We start from the raw sequence: 19,528 nt of genomic DNA on the forward strand, positions 1-19,528 counted from the left end.
TGGCCAGTGACAGATGGATGGAGGCATGTCATTCACTGTGAGTGAGCTTGATCAGGCATACAAAACGTAGAGGAGGGCAACACTCGTTTCTGTGGCTTTGTACCCTTAGTGGGTTTCTTACTTTGCTCATCATCTTAAAGCCTGCGTGAAGGATCTTCTTCGCTAACTTGTAGTACACAGTGTCTGGTCTGTTGTATGTCATTGCATTATCACACATCAGTTTGAAATCTGCCTGAAAAGAAAAAAAGAAAAAAACTCATCAAGTTTAAAACACCACCGAGACAACAGCAAACAGTTTGGATTCCTGTCAAAAGAGGCCAAAAGGAAGAGGCTGAAATTAAGTGGAAAACAATTAAATTTGGCTCTTTGATTTAAAAAATAATTTTTAAAAACTCTTTCAAAGAAATTTTCATAATTGTTCACCGGTCTTTACTTACACGAAAAATTTTCCAGTGAGAAGCTCATCAAAGTCTGTAACTCCTTTTTGAGCATAACATGTACATTTTTAAGAGGAAAATGATAGTTCCCTCTGCTTCCTTCCCGTCTCCACCCCTCTTCCCTCTCTTTGGGAGGAACTCAGAAATAAACAGGAACAAGAACCAATAACCGGGGTCTTCTACGCAAAAGTCGAGGGATGAACTGAGAGGTGGACACAGTCATGTTCTCTATCTCTGGGATTTTTCTACAGAATTTCAAATTTTGTGTATGGACAGTTACTCTAGTACTGTTAGAAAAAGACTTCCTTAAAATAAGAAGTCATATTGAACAACAATTTATATTAAAAGGCGATTATTTGAAACATCAGTATTTTATCATCCTAATCAAATTACTCAGCACACACGTGTCACAGGTGAGTCAGACGTAAGGATGGACAATGACCGCTGAAGCCAGGCACACCAATGTAGCGAGTGCTATCCAGGGCCCTCACCAAGTCACTGTGCCAGTGTCCCCAGGGCAAGCCCCCGTCCATCACAGGCCCTGACTGTGATGGGTCCAGAACACCCTCCTGAGGACGCGGGATGGGGTGGACGCTGCTTACGTCTCGGCTTCGTCACTGGGTAGGAGATCAAATTGGGGGCCGGCAGCCAGGACTTTAGGGCATGCACGACTATTAGCCACCTGTCCTCTGGGGGCGTCACCCCATCCTCCTGTGAAAACTTTCCTTTTCTCCCACTCTCCTTTAGTGAGCAAACCCTCTCAATAATGTCTCCAGTAAATAAAAATAGAAAGCCAAGCTTTTCCAAAGTTAAAAGAACCTAAGAAAGACATCTAATGCCTTTTTCTAAATGACATTATTGCCAATGTTGTCAAGCATTCGTTTTGCTTTTCCCCCCCGTCTCAAAGCTGATAAACAATTTCTACCTCTCATAGCCAGTACCAAGAAAGAGACAGAGTTAAGAGCAAAATACTCAGGAGATGCAAGAATTTACTATTCTAAAAAAGTTAAACTCTCAGTTATTATAAGACAAAACTAAGAGTCAGAAAAATTATATTTCTAAAAACACCCATTCTGGAGCCAGGCCAAATCAGACACATCCTTGCCTGACCCAAGACATTTCTAATAGCATGCAACATATGGTCCAGCTTCTAGACCAAAATATGGAGAAAATTACAACCAAGCCATTTCCTTGAGGCTATGTTTGTGAATCAGCCCAAACACAGAAACACATGAAAACTTACAAATGGAAACAACTTAAGAGGGATATAGTGTTTACTGGACAAAAACACACACAGAGCTTCATAACAATTATTTCAGGAACTAAAATTAATTTACCTTAAATTCCGTAACTGACTTGTACTCATTAGCTACAATTTTGTCTTTCATTGTGCCAAAATCCATTGGATGTTTTATTATCATCGAGTATCCAGGAGCAATTGCATCCGTGACAGGAAAAGCAAAAAATCCATGAGGATCTTTTCTGAAACAAAAACACCTTTATTTAAACTGGAAAAACCCTAAAATCTAGATTTTCAAACAAGACAAAATCCCTTACAATAAAAATGTGATACAATTGAGCATATTTTAAGTTTGTTTCTTAAAAGTAGAAAATAACATTTACACTCTTTAAGATTGTGGTAGGTATCTTGGATACACTAAAAACTCCAAAACTACCACCCTGGCTCCAGCTGTGACGTCTACACCACGGTGTCTCTGACACCCCCCCCCGCTTACTCAGAGCAGAGAGAGCAAGGAGGTGTTCAAGAGCCCTCCCTGCTCTGCTTCCACACGGTGCGTTACCCAGTGAAGGTGAAGTGTCTGCTCCACAGGTGATGGGGGCAAGAACCACTCAGAGAAAGACAGCCTGAAGGTCCCCAAGCATAAGCTCTTTAGAAACACTCTTTACCTCTGGAGCTGGCGGAGGAAATGCTCTAGTAGTTGCTGAATAGGCGTGCTCTCGTTTTCAGCTGACAATTTAAAAAGCAAAAAAATAAAATTGAATAAAAAGATTCTGGTATCACTTCACCGGAGAACTCTAATTTCATAGTATTTATATCTCTGTTTTGTGTTTCACAGCGGTTTAGGTTCCATCAAGAACTGGGTATAAAGATAAACCAGACCCAACCTTGGCCCCCACACAGCTCAGCTGGGCGGGAAAGGGCACCCACAGCATAAGTCCCAACAACTCTGTACAGTGCCAATATGCCTTCAAACAACAATATGGAACCATCACTCATCAATCTGTTTCCAGCCCTTATCACTACTGGGCGTGGTACATTCCAGACCAGGCATGAAGAAGCGAACAAAGGCTTTGGACATAGAAGTTCATCCGGGATTCACCGATTATCATTTTACTTAAGAGTCCTAAACTTCTGGTCATGCCTCTGTTCCTCTGCACAGGGTTCTTGTGAGGACTGCAGTTGTTAACTACGTCTCTGGGCCCATGGTGTGAAAACACAGTTTTCTGGGAATGTAAGCACAGCTGCCTGTACAGGTTTCCGTCTGTAAGCTGTATGTGTGTATATGATCTTTCCTAGCTCTGTCCACTGAGGGCCACATCCAGTGCCCAGATCTTGACTTCCAAAGGAACCAGGGCTCCTTAGAGAAATGGCCGATTCCAAGGATGACTCACAACAGGAGGGCGGACCACTGGGTCCCCAGTAGAAACACTCTTTGAGAGTGACCAGCGTAAGTCCAAGAAGGCATCATCTGACTGCTGGCTCTTCAAGCATACCGGAGGGGAAACACTGGGTATGCGACCGCAAACAGGTAATCACATTACCTCAAACAATTACCAGCAACTGTGCCAGCTTTGCAGACACATTTATCTAGTGAACTGTGGTTTTGTGCCTGACCTTCTCTACTCGCCAACATGCCCAGTGGCCCGAGTCCTAGCTGTTCCCCATGGAAATGACTGGCACAGGGGAGGGATGTTGCCAGAAAACAGCACTCCCCCCGCCCCATGATTGCGATATAATACATCCCACTCCCCCCCAGCAAATCAGAGGTGATCAAACCCAAAGTCAAGAAGAGAAACACCTAAGGAGCAAACCTGCCTCCACTCCAGTACCTCCTGACCACGTAAAAGCCACTGAGGGAAGTGAGCACACACAGATCAGAGGGTCTCGGACATTCCAGAAGCTTTCCTTCGGTGGAGCCAGCAAGCTCCCACGGTTTCTGATGGCCTGAATAACTGATTCCAGCACTAGACCCTCCCATCTATGATGAGCTTCTCAGATCATGGGCTTAAAAGGAGAGGCCAAGAGCAATCACTGGCCAAGCCTTGCTCCAGAAGTTCAAAGACGGCAGCAAGTACCTGGGATCCAGCTACACAGCGCGTGAGGCCCTGCAAGAAAAACGCTGTTCCGACCTTCCAGTGCTTGAAGGAAACGGTGTCAACTACGCTGCCACAGGGCCAAGCTCTAACGCTTTAGGACAGTCTCTGAAAGTGCTGACACTTGCCTGGCTGTGTCCGGCACGCTCTGACGGGCCGATCGGGGGGCGGCTCCACCTCTACCTTCTTCCCAGGGTCAAAGTCATCAGCTTCTCCCTCCGTGTCACAGTGCTCCTTTTCCCGCTTCCGCTTCTTCTCTTCCTGTGAGGCAGTCAGGGCAGCAAGAGCAACGCAAGCTGTTTTAAACAGATCTGTTTCTACGCGGAAACGTGCAGCTAAGAGAGAAAAACCCTCTTCCAGAGACTCTTCTCACGCTGGATTCCGCGCCCCCATACAGACCCTCCCCAGGGGTCAGGCGAGAAACCATGCGTGAAGAGCCAGCACTGAAGCACCTGCCCCGCACGGTTTGCACTTTGCTACAAACAGAACACCCCCTCTCCTGCGGCCGTGCAGCACTTGCTCTGTCTGCCATGGGGCTTGGGGCCACCACGCTGGATGCCGCCCTTCTTTACCTTTCGCTTCCTCCTTTCTTCATCATCAAGATGTTTCTCCTTCTCTGACTTTTTTTTCTTTTTCTTTTTCTTTTCTTTGTGTCTCTCTCGCTCATGGTCCGACCTATCGTCATAGTAACTGGAGTCATGGCCAGAGCCCGAGAGTTCAGTCACTTCACTTCCTCCAACCTTGAGAACCAGCTTCAGAGGCTTCTCCAACGGCTTGTCTGTGTAATCTGGAGAGACACAGATGGCGGCCTTCACCATCTCACCAGGATGCCTAGACGCACACAGCAATACCCAGCTGGGTGGGAAGGGCTGGCCCAGCGTGCGGTGTTACAGGGAGAACACTGAGGCCCAAGAAGGTAGAGGGACAGCAAAGGAATGCCAAGGCCACCAGGGAAAGATTGGGGGTGGCTGGGTGTCACTTCCCCGTCCTCTCCACTTCCTTCCCCTTCACACTACATTATCCTCAGGGAGGCCACGAGGGAGGTGGTTCCTGTCACTCTGTCAGGGGGAAGGCACAGGAGCTGGATCTGGGAGCCAGGAGCCCCATTCCCATGCCCAAACTCCCGGTCGGTGTTCAGCCCCTTCTGGTTCTGCAGCAGCTGCCACGTCCGCTAACATGGGAACTCGCTGCTGCAGGACCACCACACCAGCAGGGAAAGGGCGGGAGAGGACAAGCGACAAAAACGAACAGAGATGCTCCTCTCTCTTCTCCAGGACGCGGCAGGGAGATGCGCCAAACATTTGCGTCCCCGAGATCCCTGGAGTCCCGCTACGTGCCCAGGACCCCCGCCCGCGAGCCCGAGACCCCCGCCCACGAGCCCAGGACCCCCGCGAGCCGGGGATCCCCGCCCACGAGCTCCGAGACCCCAGCCCACGAGCCCAGGACCCCCGCGAGCCCGGGATCCCCGCCCACGAGCTCCGAGACCCCAGCCCACGAGCCCAAGACCCCCGCCACGTCCCGGGGACCCCCGTGAGCCCGAGACCCCCGCCGCGTCCCCGGGACCCCCGTGAGCCCGGGACCCCCGCCGCGTCCCCGGGACCCCCGTGAGCCCGGGACCCTCGCCCGCGTCCCCGAGACGCACGCCCGCCCGGCGTCACAAAGCGCGCCCGCCGCCTCACCCTCGTACGACGAGCGCCACTCGGTCTTGTGCTTCTTGTGCTTCTTCCCCATGGCGGCGGCGAAGTCAGGGCGGGGTCAGGTCGGGAGCGGAGGCTGCAGCAAGAACCCGGCCGGAGCCTGGACGCCACCCCGGGGCCCTGGGTCGCCGCCCGCCTCGCCCCGCCCGCGGACGTCCCCGGGCCGCGCCGGAAGCGGGCGCCGCGCCCGGAAATGACCCCTCCAGCCCCGCCCACCGGCACCGAGCCCTTCCGGGTCAGGGGGCGGTGCGCGGCGCGCGGCAGATTCGAAGCGCGGGCGCGGCCGACGGGCCGAGACGGCGGCGGTGGCGGCTGTGGCGGCGGCGCGGGCTGCGAGGCGGCGGCGGCCACGCTCCGGCCGGGTCCCCGCTTCTGTTCCCGGCGGCCGCGGCGCCATGGACGAGGCCGTGGGCGACCTGAAGCAGGCGCTGCCCTGCGTGGCCGAGGCGCCGACCGTCCATGTGGAGGTGCACCAGCGGAGCGGCAGGTGAGCCGGCCGGCGGAGCGGACCCGACCCCACCGGACCCGAACCTGACCCTGACCCTGACCCTGACCCTGACCCTGAGCCGACCGCGACTCGACTCCGACCCCAGCACACCCGGCCCGAAGGTGACCCCGACCTGAGCAGACCCTGCCCGGCCCTACGCCGACCCCGGCGGACTCGGCCCTTTCTGGAACCTGACCCCGACTCGACTCTGATCCGAGCAGCCCCGACCCCAGCCGACCCCCAGCCCACGGGACCAAGCCTGACCCTGACCTGAGCAGCCCTGACCCCAGCCGACCCCGACCCCACAGGACCAAACCTGACCCTGACCTGAGCAGACCCGACCCCAACCTGACGAGACTCGCCCCCTCCCGAGCGGACCTGACCCCTACCCAAGTGGACTAGACTGTAGCCACTCCGCCAGACGAGGTCCTGACCCATCTGGCTCGACCCTCGACTGGACCCAACCAGAGCATACCCGTCTGCACCTGGACACACCACGTCCAGTCGGGCAAAGCTGGATCCTGGGAAGGGGCCAGAGACAAAGAGCTCCAAGCTCTGGGGGAAACGTGGGGGTTATCCTTGGAGCCAGCGTTTCTCAGACCTTTCCTTCCCCCCATTCCCCCTGGCCTGATGCGACTCCAGGCCAATCCGCTTCATTGGGGACTTCCGGCTGGGTTGGGTAAGGCTTGTGTCCGGCGGAGGGCGCCTGGGGACGGAGCACAGCAGGCCGGCTTCGACCCTCGCCAGCTCTGTAGGCCTGCCTGCATCTGAGGGCCAGTCTGAGGGCCCAGAGGGAGGCTGGCTGTGAGCAGGATCTGGAAGGCCACTGTGGTTGAGCAGCCGGAGGCGCTGGCACAGTGTGTAGGGGCGCCAAGGTGTGATCTTGGAACCAGTCGGTGTTGCTGTGATGTGAAGCCTTGAGTGCCAAGGTGGAGGTGTTAGATCTCCTCTGAATCACGTGCCTGGGGCACTTGTTACAGTGCAGACTCCCGACCCAACCCACAGCTGTGGGGGCCTTATCTCTTCATTAATAGTCATAATAGCCAACGTTTATGTAGTACTTACCGTGTGCCAGGCACTGTCCTAGACACTTTGAATGTGTTGACTCATTGTCAACGTAGCGGGAACCCTTGCTGTTACCCGGGGAGCCAGGGCACAGAGTCCTTGGGTAGCTTCCCGAGGTCACACAGCTGGCGGAGTGACAGGAGGCAGGGATCCCAGGCGTGCCCACTCCTGCCTGTACCCTTAACTACTTTACTCTCTTATGTATGGTCTGATTTAAAAAAGAAAAGAGAAACATACGGTTAAAAACTTCTTTTTAAACTTAGGCCTGATCTGTGTGTTTTGTTTGTTTTCCTAGTACCGCAAAAAAAGAAGATATAAAGCTGAGTGTTAGAAAGCTACTCAACAGACATAATATTGTGTTTGGTGATTACACATGGACTGAGTTTGATGAACCTTTTCTGACCAGAAACGTGCAGTCTGTGTCTATTGTTGACACAGAATTAAAGGTTAAAGACCCACAGGTAACTTACTAATTCCCAGTGCCAAAAAACGGTTAACCCGTTAGCTGAATACAAAGTCGGCGTCGTGAGTACCATTTGCTGCTTTGATCATGTGTTGTCAGAAACTGTTCATTTATCTGTTGGTTTGGTGATCAGACAAGTACTGGCTGTCTGTCAGGAGCCGGCTGCTGGGACAAGACGTGGCCCCGGATAAGGATGGTCTCAGTGCAGTAGGGGAAACAGATGGGGACGGTGGGGTCGTGGGCTGCGCTGATGAGCCCTGTGTGCCTTCCCTCTTGTTCTTTCAATCAGCAGATGTTTATGGAGTGCTCACCGGCTTAGGACCCTAGGAGTCGTGGGGGCTGCAGATGAGATGGGTTGGCCTTCTAGAAGCTCTTCATCTAGTCCAGCGTACGGACGGCCTCACGCACCATCTTACAGAGTTTGTGTGTGGGAGTTAAGGGAAGCTTTGCGTGAGAGGATGCATGTGTTAGGGCGGTTCACTCACCACAATAAAATCAACCCAAAGTGTCTGCCTCAGGAAGATGCGTCACTTATACCTGTACAATTCCTGTCCTGTAAAGAATCAGTTTGGAGGAATTGATTTGGCACTAAAATTTTGCTTACGAGGTGGACCTCCCCATTCGTACATTAGGACTGACGTTTGTGGCGTTGTCAGAGTTTTCTCCACACTGAGCTCTGATGCCATCGTACGCGATTTTGGCCAGCCTGAGGGGAACAGCAGAAGAGCTTTCCACGCTGTTGTGGAAGGACACAGCTAACTGGAGGGCATGGGTGTCAGCCACCAAACATTTTAATGTTCCCATTTTCAACTCTGCAGATTCACCTAGAGGAATTTGTCTTAACAGATGATTATGTAATTTTGTGGAGATACGTGAACAAGTGTTTTTTCCATATTGTTAATAATCGCTAACAATTTGAAGTATTTTAACTATCCATTGATGAGAGATTGGGTAAACAAATCTGATACATCCACAGCAAATACGATATAACCATGAAAAAGAATGAAGTAGATTTCTGTCTACTGATGTGAAATGTCTCCAAGCTCTAGTAAGTGGGAAAGGCACAGTTGGAAAACTGTGGTAGAATCACTTTTTGGTCAAATATGTGTGGGTGTGTTAGAGACTATACCATCTGTGAGGTTGGATGTGGGGGACTGGGACCTTCTTCATTCTGTATTGTTTGCATTTTTTCAACAAGCCTGTGTTACTTTTGTAATTATAAAAAAACAATAAAGTTGTTTTTTTAACAGACGTAGGACCCCAAAAAGGGAAGGAGGATAAACATTTTTAAAAGAGCTAATCCTAAATCTGAAATAAAACAATAGTCTTTTCATCGAATCTAAGAGCTAGTTTTTAACATGCTGCACATTCAATTCTTATTATTCAACTTTATCATCTAATTTTTATAGCTAGAATTAAAAAGCAAGTTCTTTTCAATTTGTGTAGATTTATTTGCTCTTTTCTTCTCATCACAGCCCATTGATTTGAGCACATGCACTATTGCACTTCACATCTTTCAGCTGAATGAAGATGGCCCCAGCAGTGAAAACTTGGAGGAAGAGACAGAGAATATAATCGCAGCAAATCATTGGGTTCTGCCCGCAGGTACTTGTGATGGTAACAGTAGGTGGAGCATTTGGAGGTCTCGAGGTCAGGATGGCTTTGGGCTTGCCAAGTCAGTTCACAGAGGAGAGTTTGTTTCTCTGTTTGTTTTGTAGGATTTTAGGGTGTTTTATGTCTTTTGAAATGGAAAGTATATCACAAAAGAGAAAAGGAGAGATTTATAGTATGGTATAGTATAAGACTGGTATCCAGTTCTGTTCTAGTATAAGTCTGTTGTTCCTTAGACAGATCCCTCAAAGATGTTGCTAATGGAGAATGTCATTGGTGCTGTTCTCTCCACTGCTTCCTCTTCCCTTCTCACTACTCCTCTGTGGAGGTTGGGTCTAGCGGGTTCTAGCCGGCAGAGTCCTGGGGTTAATTTTTTCGTAAGGTTTTATGCCTGATGTCTTGACAGCTAGACTAGACCTGCTGCTGCCCGAGTGCTGGCTTGTGGGGAGAGTGGTGGGTTCAGCATCTGTGCTGTCAAAGTACAGGTCCACGAAAGGCAATTGTTCATGATTACGCGACCGAAAGGAACTGTTTTACTCCAGTTAATTATCTTTCAAAGTGAGACGTGACTGGCATTTGTTTTACGCCTTTAATTTTAAGAAAAGTTTAAAAAAATTTAACTTCCCTGTGATCAAAACCTTAGCCTAGCACGTGTGGACCAGTGGGGAGCATTGGTGGCTCAGGGCAACCTTACTGGTGGGTGTAATGCTTGCTTTCCTAAAATGAGGGGATTTTTCGGGGGTTTTCTTTTGTGTTTTGTTTTGTTTTGTTTTTGGTGAAGACGACTCAACCTGAGCTAACAACTGTTGGCAACCTTCCTCTTTTTTTGATTTTTTTGCTTGAGGAAGATTAGCCCTGCGCTAACATCTGTGCCAGTCTTCCTCTATTTTGTATGTGGGATGCCTCCGCAGCATGGCTGATGAGTGGAGTAGCTCCACGCCCTGGATCCAAACCTGTGAACCTGGGCCGCCGAAGCGGAGTGCGCAGAACTTTAACCACTTGGCCATGGCGCTGGCCCTAAAATGAGGTTTTTGTTTTCTTCTCTACCAGCTGAATTCCATGGGCTTTGGGACAGCCTGGTGTATGATGTGGAAGTCAAATCTCACGTAAGTTGAACTTTTTTCCAAAAGTGCACTTTTCGCCTCCGTGATTTGAGTTAGAATCCTTATGGTGTTGCTCTCCAGTGCCTCGGGGCCCCTTGACTCAAATAGGCTTTTGGGGAAGCACTGTCCACCAGCCCGTGTCCTGGGTATCTGTCCTCTGGGATTGCTCCTGAGTGGAGCTGGTCTCTGGGGAGTTCCCTGAGGGAGAAAAGGGGAGGAGCAGAAAGTGAAGACCAGTTTCCTTGGGTTACACTCTTAGGAACCTACCGGCTGAGGAGGCAGTGCCGAGGGGTGGACAGAGCAGGTGGGCAGGTGTGAGCAAGTCCCAGCGAATCTGAACCCCCTTCAAGGGCAAGGGTCATTCTCACGCTGTGGGGGACGCTAGAATTCTGGCCGCTGGCCCCGATCACCCCAGGCTGCTCTGGGAGCCACAACGCGACAACAGAGTCCTGGCTGTTGTTGTCTTTTAGTAACCGTGCTGTGTGCTTGCCCACTGCTATGTCGTCTCAGAGGAAGGAGCTCACTCATTACTTGCTAAGTCCCTTAGTCAGTTTGTGTGATCTTGGCACTTTAAATAAAAGTGATCTTTGTGTTTATCCTTTTTACTTATAATAGTAACAGCCGACACTTATCCTCTTATGTTTTAAGTTACCTTCTGAAATGAAAGCCTGTGAGGTATCCAACAAGTGTTTGGCGATGGCAGTCTCTGAGGGGCGGCCTTGTTCCTGTCCCCTCTGCTTATTTAGAAGCACATTTAGTGGGAACCTTTGCCTTGTTGGCACCTTTATCTGTGTTTTTCCTTTCTTCGCTCAGCTCCTCGATTATGTGATGACAACTTTATTGTTTTCAGACAAGAACGTCGACAGCAATCTCATCACCTGGAACCGAGTGGTGCTGCTTCATGGTAAAGCATGTGGGGTTTTACTTGACAAGATGAACTGCATGAAACCAGACTTTGACTTGTACCTTTGTCCTTCTGTGAGGAGTTATGACTCTTTGTTTTCTGATGGAGCCAGAGCTGTGCTAGAATGTTCCTTCTCTGAGACGCTGATCCAGCTCACATTACTCTGGGCACTTGTTACTTGACCCTTCTCTTGGCAGCCACCTGATCGCTGCCTTGCGACTTTTCTGTGCTATTATTCAACTTTTCAAGTAACTGCCTTATTTCACCAACTGTTCATAAACTCCTTAGGATAGAAATTGCCTCGTATTTCTTTGTAGTATTCTTAGAGCTTGACTTTGTGAGTAGTAAACTGCAAAAACCATACTTTACGGAACTTCTGTCTGGTTCTTCTCGGAGGAAAATATTGGATTTTTTTCTTAATGTCACTGGATAGAAAGGGATAGAGAGAATACTCAAATTATAGTGAGGTAGGAGCTCAAGAGTTATTAGCCCATTTATACCAATTAAGTTTGTATGCTTGTATATAATCTTGAAAAATCAGTTAGTGTCTTTTTTCTTTGCTGAGGAAGATTGGCCCTGAGCTAACCTCTGTTGCCAGTCTTCCTCTATTTTGTATGTGGGTTGCCGCCACAGCGTGGCTGCTGATGAGTGGTGTAGGTCTGTGCCCCGGAACCGAACCTGGGCTGCTGAAGCGGAGCATGCCAGACTTAACCACTAGGCCACCAGGGCTCGCCCCCAGTTGGTGTCTTTTAAATAGCAGATATCCCCAGTACATTGCCCTAATTGCAGGAACAGAGTAGGCAATCGATAGGTATTTTAACTAGTGAAATAAATTATTTTCCACTTCAAATTGCTTACACATTTCCTCTTTAATTATTGAAAAGGCTTGCAGAAAGTCAGATTTGAACGTGTCAGCGTTTTCTATTAGATGCATTCGTTCCTCCACATTGGTCACCTCAGAGCTTCTGCAAGGAGTTGTGCTAGGTGACATACAGGCCAGACTGCTGGGCCCTTGCCTCAGCTGCTCTTCTAGTTTAGTCTGGGGTGCAGGCCCACGTGGAGATAACTGTAGTGAAAGACAGTGGTGCTGTGGGCTGCAAGAATGGCAAACTTCAGTGCCTTAAGAGCCCTGATTATCAAGAGAGGTTGTTTGACATTTTGAAAGGTGCCTTAATGAGTGGATTTCATAAAGGTGTGCGGGGAGGAGGAGGGTGTCAATAAAGACAGACCGGGAAATGCAGTGCTCGCTCAGAATGCTGAGGGCCCTGTGGGCCAGGAAGCAGTGCATGTGTCGGGGCTGGTGGGAGCTAAGACCAGAAACACAAGTTGAGTTCAAACTAGGAAGAAAGAGGGAAAAACTTGTAAAGCATATTGGTTGTTTTATAGCATTTACACTGCTAGCAGACTTCTTTCTAAGTTAGCAAGTGGTACTTGTGGTAATAAAATTTATGGCATCGAACTTTCTGCTCCTCATTTTGTATTTTGTGGATAATGCAACTACTTTTGTTTTAAGAAATTTGTTACTACACTGACTTAAAAACATATTTGCTTGAATTCTGTTACAGGTCCTCCAGGCACTGGAAAAACATCCCTATGTAAAGCATTAGCCCAGAAATTGACCATTAGACTTTCTAACAGGTAACTTTCGGTCATTTGAGGAGAGCAGCAGGAATGGCGTTGCTTGCCTTTCGTTGACAATGATGGAAGCTGTTCTTAGTTTTTAATTATTTTACGTGAATAGTAGGTTCCTCTCTTTCAATGTAAATTAACTAATTCCACTATACTCAGCATAGTCTTTTTTTTTGCTGAGGAAGATTCGCCCTGAGCTAACATGTGTTGCCAGTCTCCTCTGTTTTGTATGTGAGTCGCTGCCACAGCATGGCCACTGATGAGTGGTGTAGGTCTGTGCCCAGGAATTGAACCCAGACTGCTGAAGTGGAGCATGCCAAACTTAACCACTAGGCTATGGGGCCAGCCCCCCACAGCATAGTCTTCAGTTATGATTTCAGTCTTTTTAAATTTATTGAGACTTGCTTTATGACCAGCATGTGCTCTGTCCTGTTGACAGTTCCCCGTGTGCTTCAGAAGAACGTGTTTCTGCTCTTGTTGGGTGGAATATTCCATGGATGTCAGCTCAGGACGCTTGATGTCCGTGCTGATTGTCTGTCTGGTGTTCCGTCACGTACTCACGGAGGAATGTCTAAGGCTCTAGTGGTGGGTTTATCTGTTACTTTTTTTTTTTTTGGTGAGGAAGATCAGCCCTGAGCTAACATCCATGCCAATCCTCCTCTTTTTGCTGGGGAAGACTGGCCCTGGGCTAACATCTGTGCCCATCCTCCTCCACTGTATGTGGGATACTGCCACGGCATGGCCTGACGAGCGGTGCATCAGTGCACGCCTGGGATGCTAACCCAGGCTGCCAGCAGCGAAGCACGTGCAGTTAACCGCTACACCATGGGGCAGCCCCTGTCCGTTACTTCTTGAGTTCTCTCTGTTTTGGGGTTTATTGTTTTACCACATTTGGAACATATTTGCCCATTATTTCTTATTTAAATATTTGGCATTGTTTAACTGCCCCACCTTTTCTGGCAGTCCATTTATTTGCAGGTCAGACTGCCTGATGTTGTCCCACAGGCCACTGGTGAGCGTTTTCGTTTTTTCAGGTTTTTAGAATTTTCTCTTTCATTTTGTATAATTTTCTACAGTATCTAATCTGCTTTTAATTTCCTTCAGTGAAATTTTCATTTCTGATAGTATATTTTTCTTTTCCAGAGGATCCATTTGGTTCTTTCTATACTTTTCATTTCTCTCCTCTTTAAGTTCTTATTAAAATCCTTGAGCGTTATATAGCTGTTTTAATGTTTCAAAGTGTGTAATAGCTGTTTTAATGTTCTTGTCTACTCATTCCATCATCAGTATCATTCCTGAGTCTTTCTGTTGACTGATTTTTCTTCTGGTTATGGGTCACATATTTCTGCTTCTTGGCACGTCAGGTAATTTTTGATTGAAGGTGGACATTGAGATTTGAAGTGTCTGGATTCTCCTGTCTTCCTTTGAAGACTGTTGGGTTTAGTTCTGGTGGGCATTTCACTTACTTGTGATTTGCTGTGATCCTTTGTAGGTTTGTTTCTAGGCATTGTTAGAGAGGGCTTTAGGTGTAGTCTGGTCTTAATGCTCAAGTGAGGCCCTTCGGGGGTCTGAGTCAGGCACCCTGAATGAGTAACAAGTGCTGTCCGCTTTGGCCAATGAGAACTTGAACACTCCCAGCCTATGTGAGTGCCGGGAACCATTCGGCTCACACGTCTCCGGCCTCACGGGATTTCCCTACTCACACACGCCCGAGTGTGCAGCAGACTCAGAGGGATCCCATGACGACTTCTGGAGCTGTATTCCTGTGTCTCTCCCTCCCCTCTGGAACTCTGCTCTGCAGCCTCCAGCCACCTCAGGCTCCCTGAACTCTGTCTCCTCAGCTCAGCGAGGTGGCCGTGCTCCTCTTGGCCCCTCCAGGATTGCGTTGGAAGGTGTTTCAGGAGGAAGGCCAGGGCAATCACAGGGCTCACCTCTTCCTTCTCTCCAGGTCACAGTCCTCTGGTGCAGGTTGTCCAGTGCCTGTCTCAGATGTTGTCGTTTATTTTGTCTTGTTTTCTAGTTGATTAAGGCAGAGAGTAAGTCTCGTACCTGTTACTCTAGTATGACTTTAGAAGAGGAAATCCTATGAAATTTACTTTAAAATACCTATTTTCTTTTCAAAATGTCCTGTAAGTATCTTTACATCAGGAAATTGCTTTATTTCAACCCTTTGTTTTACGCTTAGCAGCTTGGCCTTTGTCTTGAGAAGTTGAAATACCTCTGGGATTTAAAGATGTCTGGGGGCAGTTTCCTAAAACACTAGAGAGTGAAGATGTTATTACAAGAAATATAACTTTTTCCAGTAAAAAGATCTGGAAATATCTGTTTATTTTGTGGCTTATAAATGGCAAAAGAAGCCTTAACAAGCCTTTGTTGTTCACTGCATTTAGTAATCAAACTGCTTTATATTTAATTTTGTTTAATATTCAAGCCAATCTTTATTTCATGAAGTTGTCTGTCTCCCTCTGCCCTTTTGTAAACAGAATTAGTAAATGGTCTTTTTCTCTTTTTTAAATGGAAGGCCAGTAATACTTTTTGGAAGTAATTCTTTTTCTTCTGGGGACTTTTGACATGAAAGAAACTGAAAAGGACCTGGAGTCGGCATCTCTCCTGCTTCAGTCTTGCTTCCTGTTTGATTTTAGTCAGAACTAAGTGCATCCAGATCTCTGAGTGCCTCCGGAGTGAAGGTGTCGGTGCTAGATTTCAGTTAGTTCGTACGTGTTAAGGTTCATTTTGGACCGTGTAAACATTCCAGGGCTCTGGAGTTTGCAGGAAGTGATTTTGTGCTGGAAAACAAATTGTCACATTCTTTAGGGTTTTGTGGAAGGGTAAAAATGTTCAGCCCTGGCCAGAAAACTTTTGATGCTTATGTTTTGTTTTGTTGGCTGTATTAGTACTGGTAATACTGTGTAACAGAAATATAAATTATAGGCAGATTGAAAATGAGAGAGATTTTACTCTTGCTTTCATTGAAATGAAGATATTCAATTCAAAACACTTAATTTGCTTCAACTAGAACTATTGATTGCATCTTGTTAGATTTTTCATAATTCTTTAGTATGCAGGGTGCTAGGTCTATCAGTCCTTTGTCAGTAATTGTAATGATTTAACAAGTTAGTAATTCTCAACATACCGGGCAGTTAGAGATGTTGTATGGAAGAAGCAAAAGTGGCTGCCACTGAGGATGCCATCGGACTGATTTGTGAAATAATTGTCTTAACTCTGTTTTTTATCATCTTAGGTACCAGTATGGCCAATTAATTGAAATAAACAGCCACAGCCTCTTTTCTAAGTGGTTTTCTGAAGTAAGTATTAATTCTAATCCTATGGATTATCAACCATGTAGTTGAAAAGGTGTCCTGTATATTAGGCAAACTTTCTCCTCCAAAATCTATAGGAGAGAAATAGGTGAAATGGGAAAGTGAACAGTGGGTCTGACTTTGTGGTCAGAGGAAAGTTCCAGAGCTAAGCAGTAACTTGAAAATAGTGTGAGCCCTGAGAGGACCCTCTGCTGGTCACATCCAGACCTTTGACTGAGTGGGACAGGACATTCTGCATTATCTTACGATGGAAGGGATCTCACGTTCTAACGTGGACTGCACCCCTCCGCTGAGCATGCCCTTGGGCCACTGAGCCCTATTCTGCCATCTGTGAACTGAGAGGCTCAGACAAGGTGGTGTCACAGGTGCCCCTCACCTCTGAAGGGCTCTGCCCCAGGCACCTGTGTCAGTAGATCCCTCTGGTAGATGGTGAGTGGGGACAAGGAGTGCCCGGCCAGTTTTCGTGTTTGTATCCACGATCCATCTTGTTCCTGGTCGTGAGGACAGCTGGGAAAGGGAGAGTGAGAGGAAGACAGATGGTGAGCTGAGGTGCGAGTGCCCGTGTCCTGTGATTGCGGCCCTGGGCGGGAGCAGGAGTGGGCTCAGGTCTCAGTGTCCTGGCACACGAAGCAGGGAGGGAGGGTGTTTGGGTTGATCTCCTCCTATATGGACCTGGCTTCTCTGATTCCGGGAGTTCTCTGAGGGGCTGTCAGGAGACAGTGGGCTTGTGGGGCCACCTGGGGCCAGAGCGAAGCCCAGTGGGGACAGTGGTGCACGTGTGCACCTGGCAGCATGATGAGTGAGTGTATGTCGACACTAAAGGAGTGTTTTGGTTCCAGAGTGGCAAGCTGGTAACTAAGATGTTCCAGAAGATTCAGGATCTAATTGACGATAAAGATGCTCTGGTGTTTGTGCTGATTGATGAGGTAGGCACGTTCAGACATTAAACCTGGGACTGAAGGAAATTCAAGACTGAATTGCCTTATTGTTGCCAGGGCACAGCCAAGCCTCGCTCTGTCCTGCCTCCGTCCGGCGCTCACCGTGTCGTGCGGTCCTGTCCTCTTTGGCTTCCCACACATTACGCTCCTGGCACAGGCGGGCACACGCACACCTGTTCATTTGTTTAGTCGCTCAGTGGAGGCGTCCCGAGGCAGCCCCGTGGGACCAGGCCTGTCGGTTTTGACCCGTTGCTCCATCCTGGCAGGTAGAGAGCCTTACAGCCGCCCGCAATGCCTGCAGGGCAGGCGCCGAGCCTTCCGATGCCATCCGCGTGGTCAACGCCGTCCTGACCCAGATCGATCAGATTAAAAGGTAACGCTCCGACACACAGTGACCCTCCACGAGAGGTTACAGAGAGGCTGTGTGAGGACCAGACCGCTCTAGACCTTACTCCAGCTCCTGTAACTAAAAACACATCTGCCTTGAGCGTGGGCTCTGTCTTTCTCCACAGAAGAGGCAGAGGCAGCATATGCTAAATGCATTTTTTTAGAAATTAAGTACTTTTTACTTTATTAAAGTATTAAAATGTAAAATAAAACTGGGGCGTGGGGGACATTTACACGCCACAGAGAAGCGCAAAACGAAGAGTCGACCTGCTGCGTCCTGCGTTAGTGCCAACACGCCCGGTGTTTTTTGTGGTTGAAGGGCTGGCACTGGGCAGGCAGCGTCACCTGCTTACCCTTTGGGCCAGATTTCATGTCCCTGCAGTCCAGCTTACAAGTCCAGGGCCTCTGGTCAGTGTACCCAAGGTTGATCCAGCTTTGGGAAGCAACTCCTACTAACCAAGCTCACAAGGAAGTAATGTCAAAACCAGAACCCCCATCTGCTCTTTGCAGCACTTCAACCCTCCCTCCGCCAATCAGAATTCTCTTGTTTGTTCTCTAGAGTGCTCTGTCTGCTTTCAGGGTGCCAGGGCTCCAAACCATTGTCAGAATCTCTCTTGTTGAGTGTGGAGTGACAGCCAACTAAATTGTGCTAAGGAATGTTTTATCCAGGCCTTCACTGTTGTTTGGCGTAGAGAATATCTGTTTCCCGGAGATGTAGTTGTCTGTTGGGTCAGCTGCAGGAGCCTCTTGCTTCTCGCCCTTCCGCAGGCAAGCCTGTGTGAGATGTAGACTCTCCTGGTCTCTACTCCCTTCCCTCCTCCACTGGCTCCTCAGTCTGGTTTCTACCGCTGCCACTGCCCCCTTGTTCACCTGAGAGCCAGTTTTCTCTTCCTGGAACTTTCTGCAGCATTTGAACCCTTAGTGACTCTCCCCTATCTCCACTCTCCTGACCACCTCAGTTTCTGCTGCCGGCTGTCTCTTCAGGGGGCCCCTGCACAGCCTGTCAGCAGCCTTCTCTCTAGCGTCACTCATGGTTCTGGTGGGCGAGTCCCCGTTGCAGATGTGCTCGTTCACTTGTGATGTCAGACATGCTGCCAGGCTGCTCACTCAGCCCTGAACCCCCAACTTCCCAGGGTTCCCGTTACACTGATGGCCGCACCATGCACCCACTGCTCAAGCCAGAAGATGGGGTCACCCTGACTCTCCTATTGAGAGGAAGCGTGGGCTCTGGAAGAAACGGAGACATTCATGCCTCCGGTTTCTCTCTCACCTTCCTTGCCTCATGTTACCTCATGCTCCTAGTTCAGGCCCCTCTCTGGATGACCCTTCCACCCCTGCCTTTGTGCGGATCTGACCCCTCATGACAAAGCCTACCCCTGGGACGCGTTTCTCAGCCATGTGTTCCCTCTACACCGCGCAGCCTCACACTCTGGGTGCTGGACCAAGCAGCCCGTCCTCACCTGGCCTCTACACCCTCTGCCTGGACTCCTGGGACCCGTGTGCCCCCCACCCCTACCCTCATTTGGCTCACCCCTGCTCACCCTACAGAGATCTCTGCACCTATTGCCGGATGCCAGGTGAAGCTGACCCTCCCATGTGCTCCCATGGCCACTCAGCTGCCTGTGGCCCCTCTGTGTGCTGAATGCGGGGCCCTGGAGGGCAGCACTGCCACATCCCCTACACTCCAGCCCACCAGGCCGGAAAGTGTGCTCGCTGGGGCACCTGTGCCTGCTCTGTGCCGGCTCGTGTTGGTGAGCAGACCAGACAACAGTGGATCTCTTGTCGGGTTTGGAATCCAGAGGGGAAAGCAGTGGTAAACAGGAGAAATAATTCAGCTCCACAGTGTCGGGGTGATAGAGCTATGTGATAAGCGGTCCTGTAGCAGTGCCCAGGCAGGCGGGAGTGTGGGTGCCAGGGGTTCAAGAGATGGGGTGATCAGGGATGCTACACAGAGATGAGAGATTTGCCATGGTTGAAGGAGGCGAGGGAGCAGTCAAGCAGGGGTCTAGGAGAGCTTTCTGGAAGACAGAGGAGCAACCAGAACAAGGGCCCCAAGGAGGGTCTGCCTGGCCTGGCATGCTGTGTTGCATCCAGGAGAGCCTGGCAGGAGTGGGGGGTCAGGCAGGAAGCTCAGAGATGCAGAGCCTCGGA

The 19,528-nt window shown here is 49.2% G+C and overlaps 2 protein-coding genes across 6 annotated transcripts in view; one reads left to right on the forward strand and one right to left on the reverse strand.

Annotated features, from left to right (window-relative positions):
• BRD9 (bromodomain containing 9) overlaps nucleotides 1–5,619 on the reverse strand; it is a 28,499-nt gene extending 22,880 nt beyond the window's left edge. For all 3 annotated transcript variants that reach the window (XM_014795030.2, XM_004440033.3, XM_014795029.2), the window contains exons 1-6: nucleotides 5,453–5,619; nucleotides 4,346–4,560; nucleotides 3,902–4,034; nucleotides 2,346–2,406; nucleotides 1,775–1,919; nucleotides 122–232 (exon numbers count right to left, since the gene is read on the reverse strand). In XM_014795030.2, the coding sequence (XP_014650516.1) occupies nucleotides 122–232; nucleotides 1,775–1,919; nucleotides 2,346–2,406; nucleotides 3,902–4,034; nucleotides 4,346–4,560; nucleotides 5,453–5,504 (717 nt within the window). In that variant the 5' untranslated portion in view covers nucleotides 5,505–5,619. The remainder of the gene's footprint in view (nucleotides 1–121; nucleotides 233–1,774; nucleotides 1,920–2,345; nucleotides 2,407–3,901; nucleotides 4,035–4,345; nucleotides 4,561–5,452) is intronic.
• Nucleotides 5,620–5,776: 157 nt separating this feature from the next.
• The window catches only part of TRIP13 (thyroid hormone receptor interactor 13), a 30,769-nt gene continuing 17,017 nt past the window's right edge, over nucleotides 5,777–19,528 (forward strand). For all 3 annotated transcript variants that reach the window (XM_087443085.1, XM_004440034.3, XM_087443084.1), the window contains exons 1-9: nucleotides 5,777–5,957; nucleotides 7,318–7,483; nucleotides 8,961–9,090; nucleotides 10,147–10,202; nucleotides 11,013–11,103; nucleotides 12,669–12,741; nucleotides 15,974–16,037; nucleotides 16,892–16,978; nucleotides 17,257–17,363. In XM_087443085.1, the coding sequence (XP_087299211.1) occupies nucleotides 5,866–5,957; nucleotides 7,318–7,483; nucleotides 8,961–9,090; nucleotides 10,147–10,202; nucleotides 11,013–11,103; nucleotides 12,669–12,741; nucleotides 15,974–16,037; nucleotides 16,892–16,978; nucleotides 17,257–17,363 (866 nt within the window). In that variant the 5' untranslated portion in view covers nucleotides 5,777–5,865. The remainder of the gene's footprint in view (nucleotides 5,958–7,317; nucleotides 7,484–8,960; nucleotides 9,091–10,146; nucleotides 10,203–11,012; nucleotides 11,104–12,668; nucleotides 12,742–15,973; nucleotides 16,038–16,891; nucleotides 16,979–17,256; nucleotides 17,364–19,528) is intronic.

This window comes from Ceratotherium simum, chromosome 18 (genome assembly GCF_057802395.1).
Source record: "Ceratotherium simum simum isolate JZ-2026a chromosome 18, ASM5780239v1, whole genome shotgun sequence".
NCBI lineage: Eukaryota > Metazoa > Chordata > Mammalia > Perissodactyla > Rhinocerotidae > Ceratotherium > Ceratotherium simum.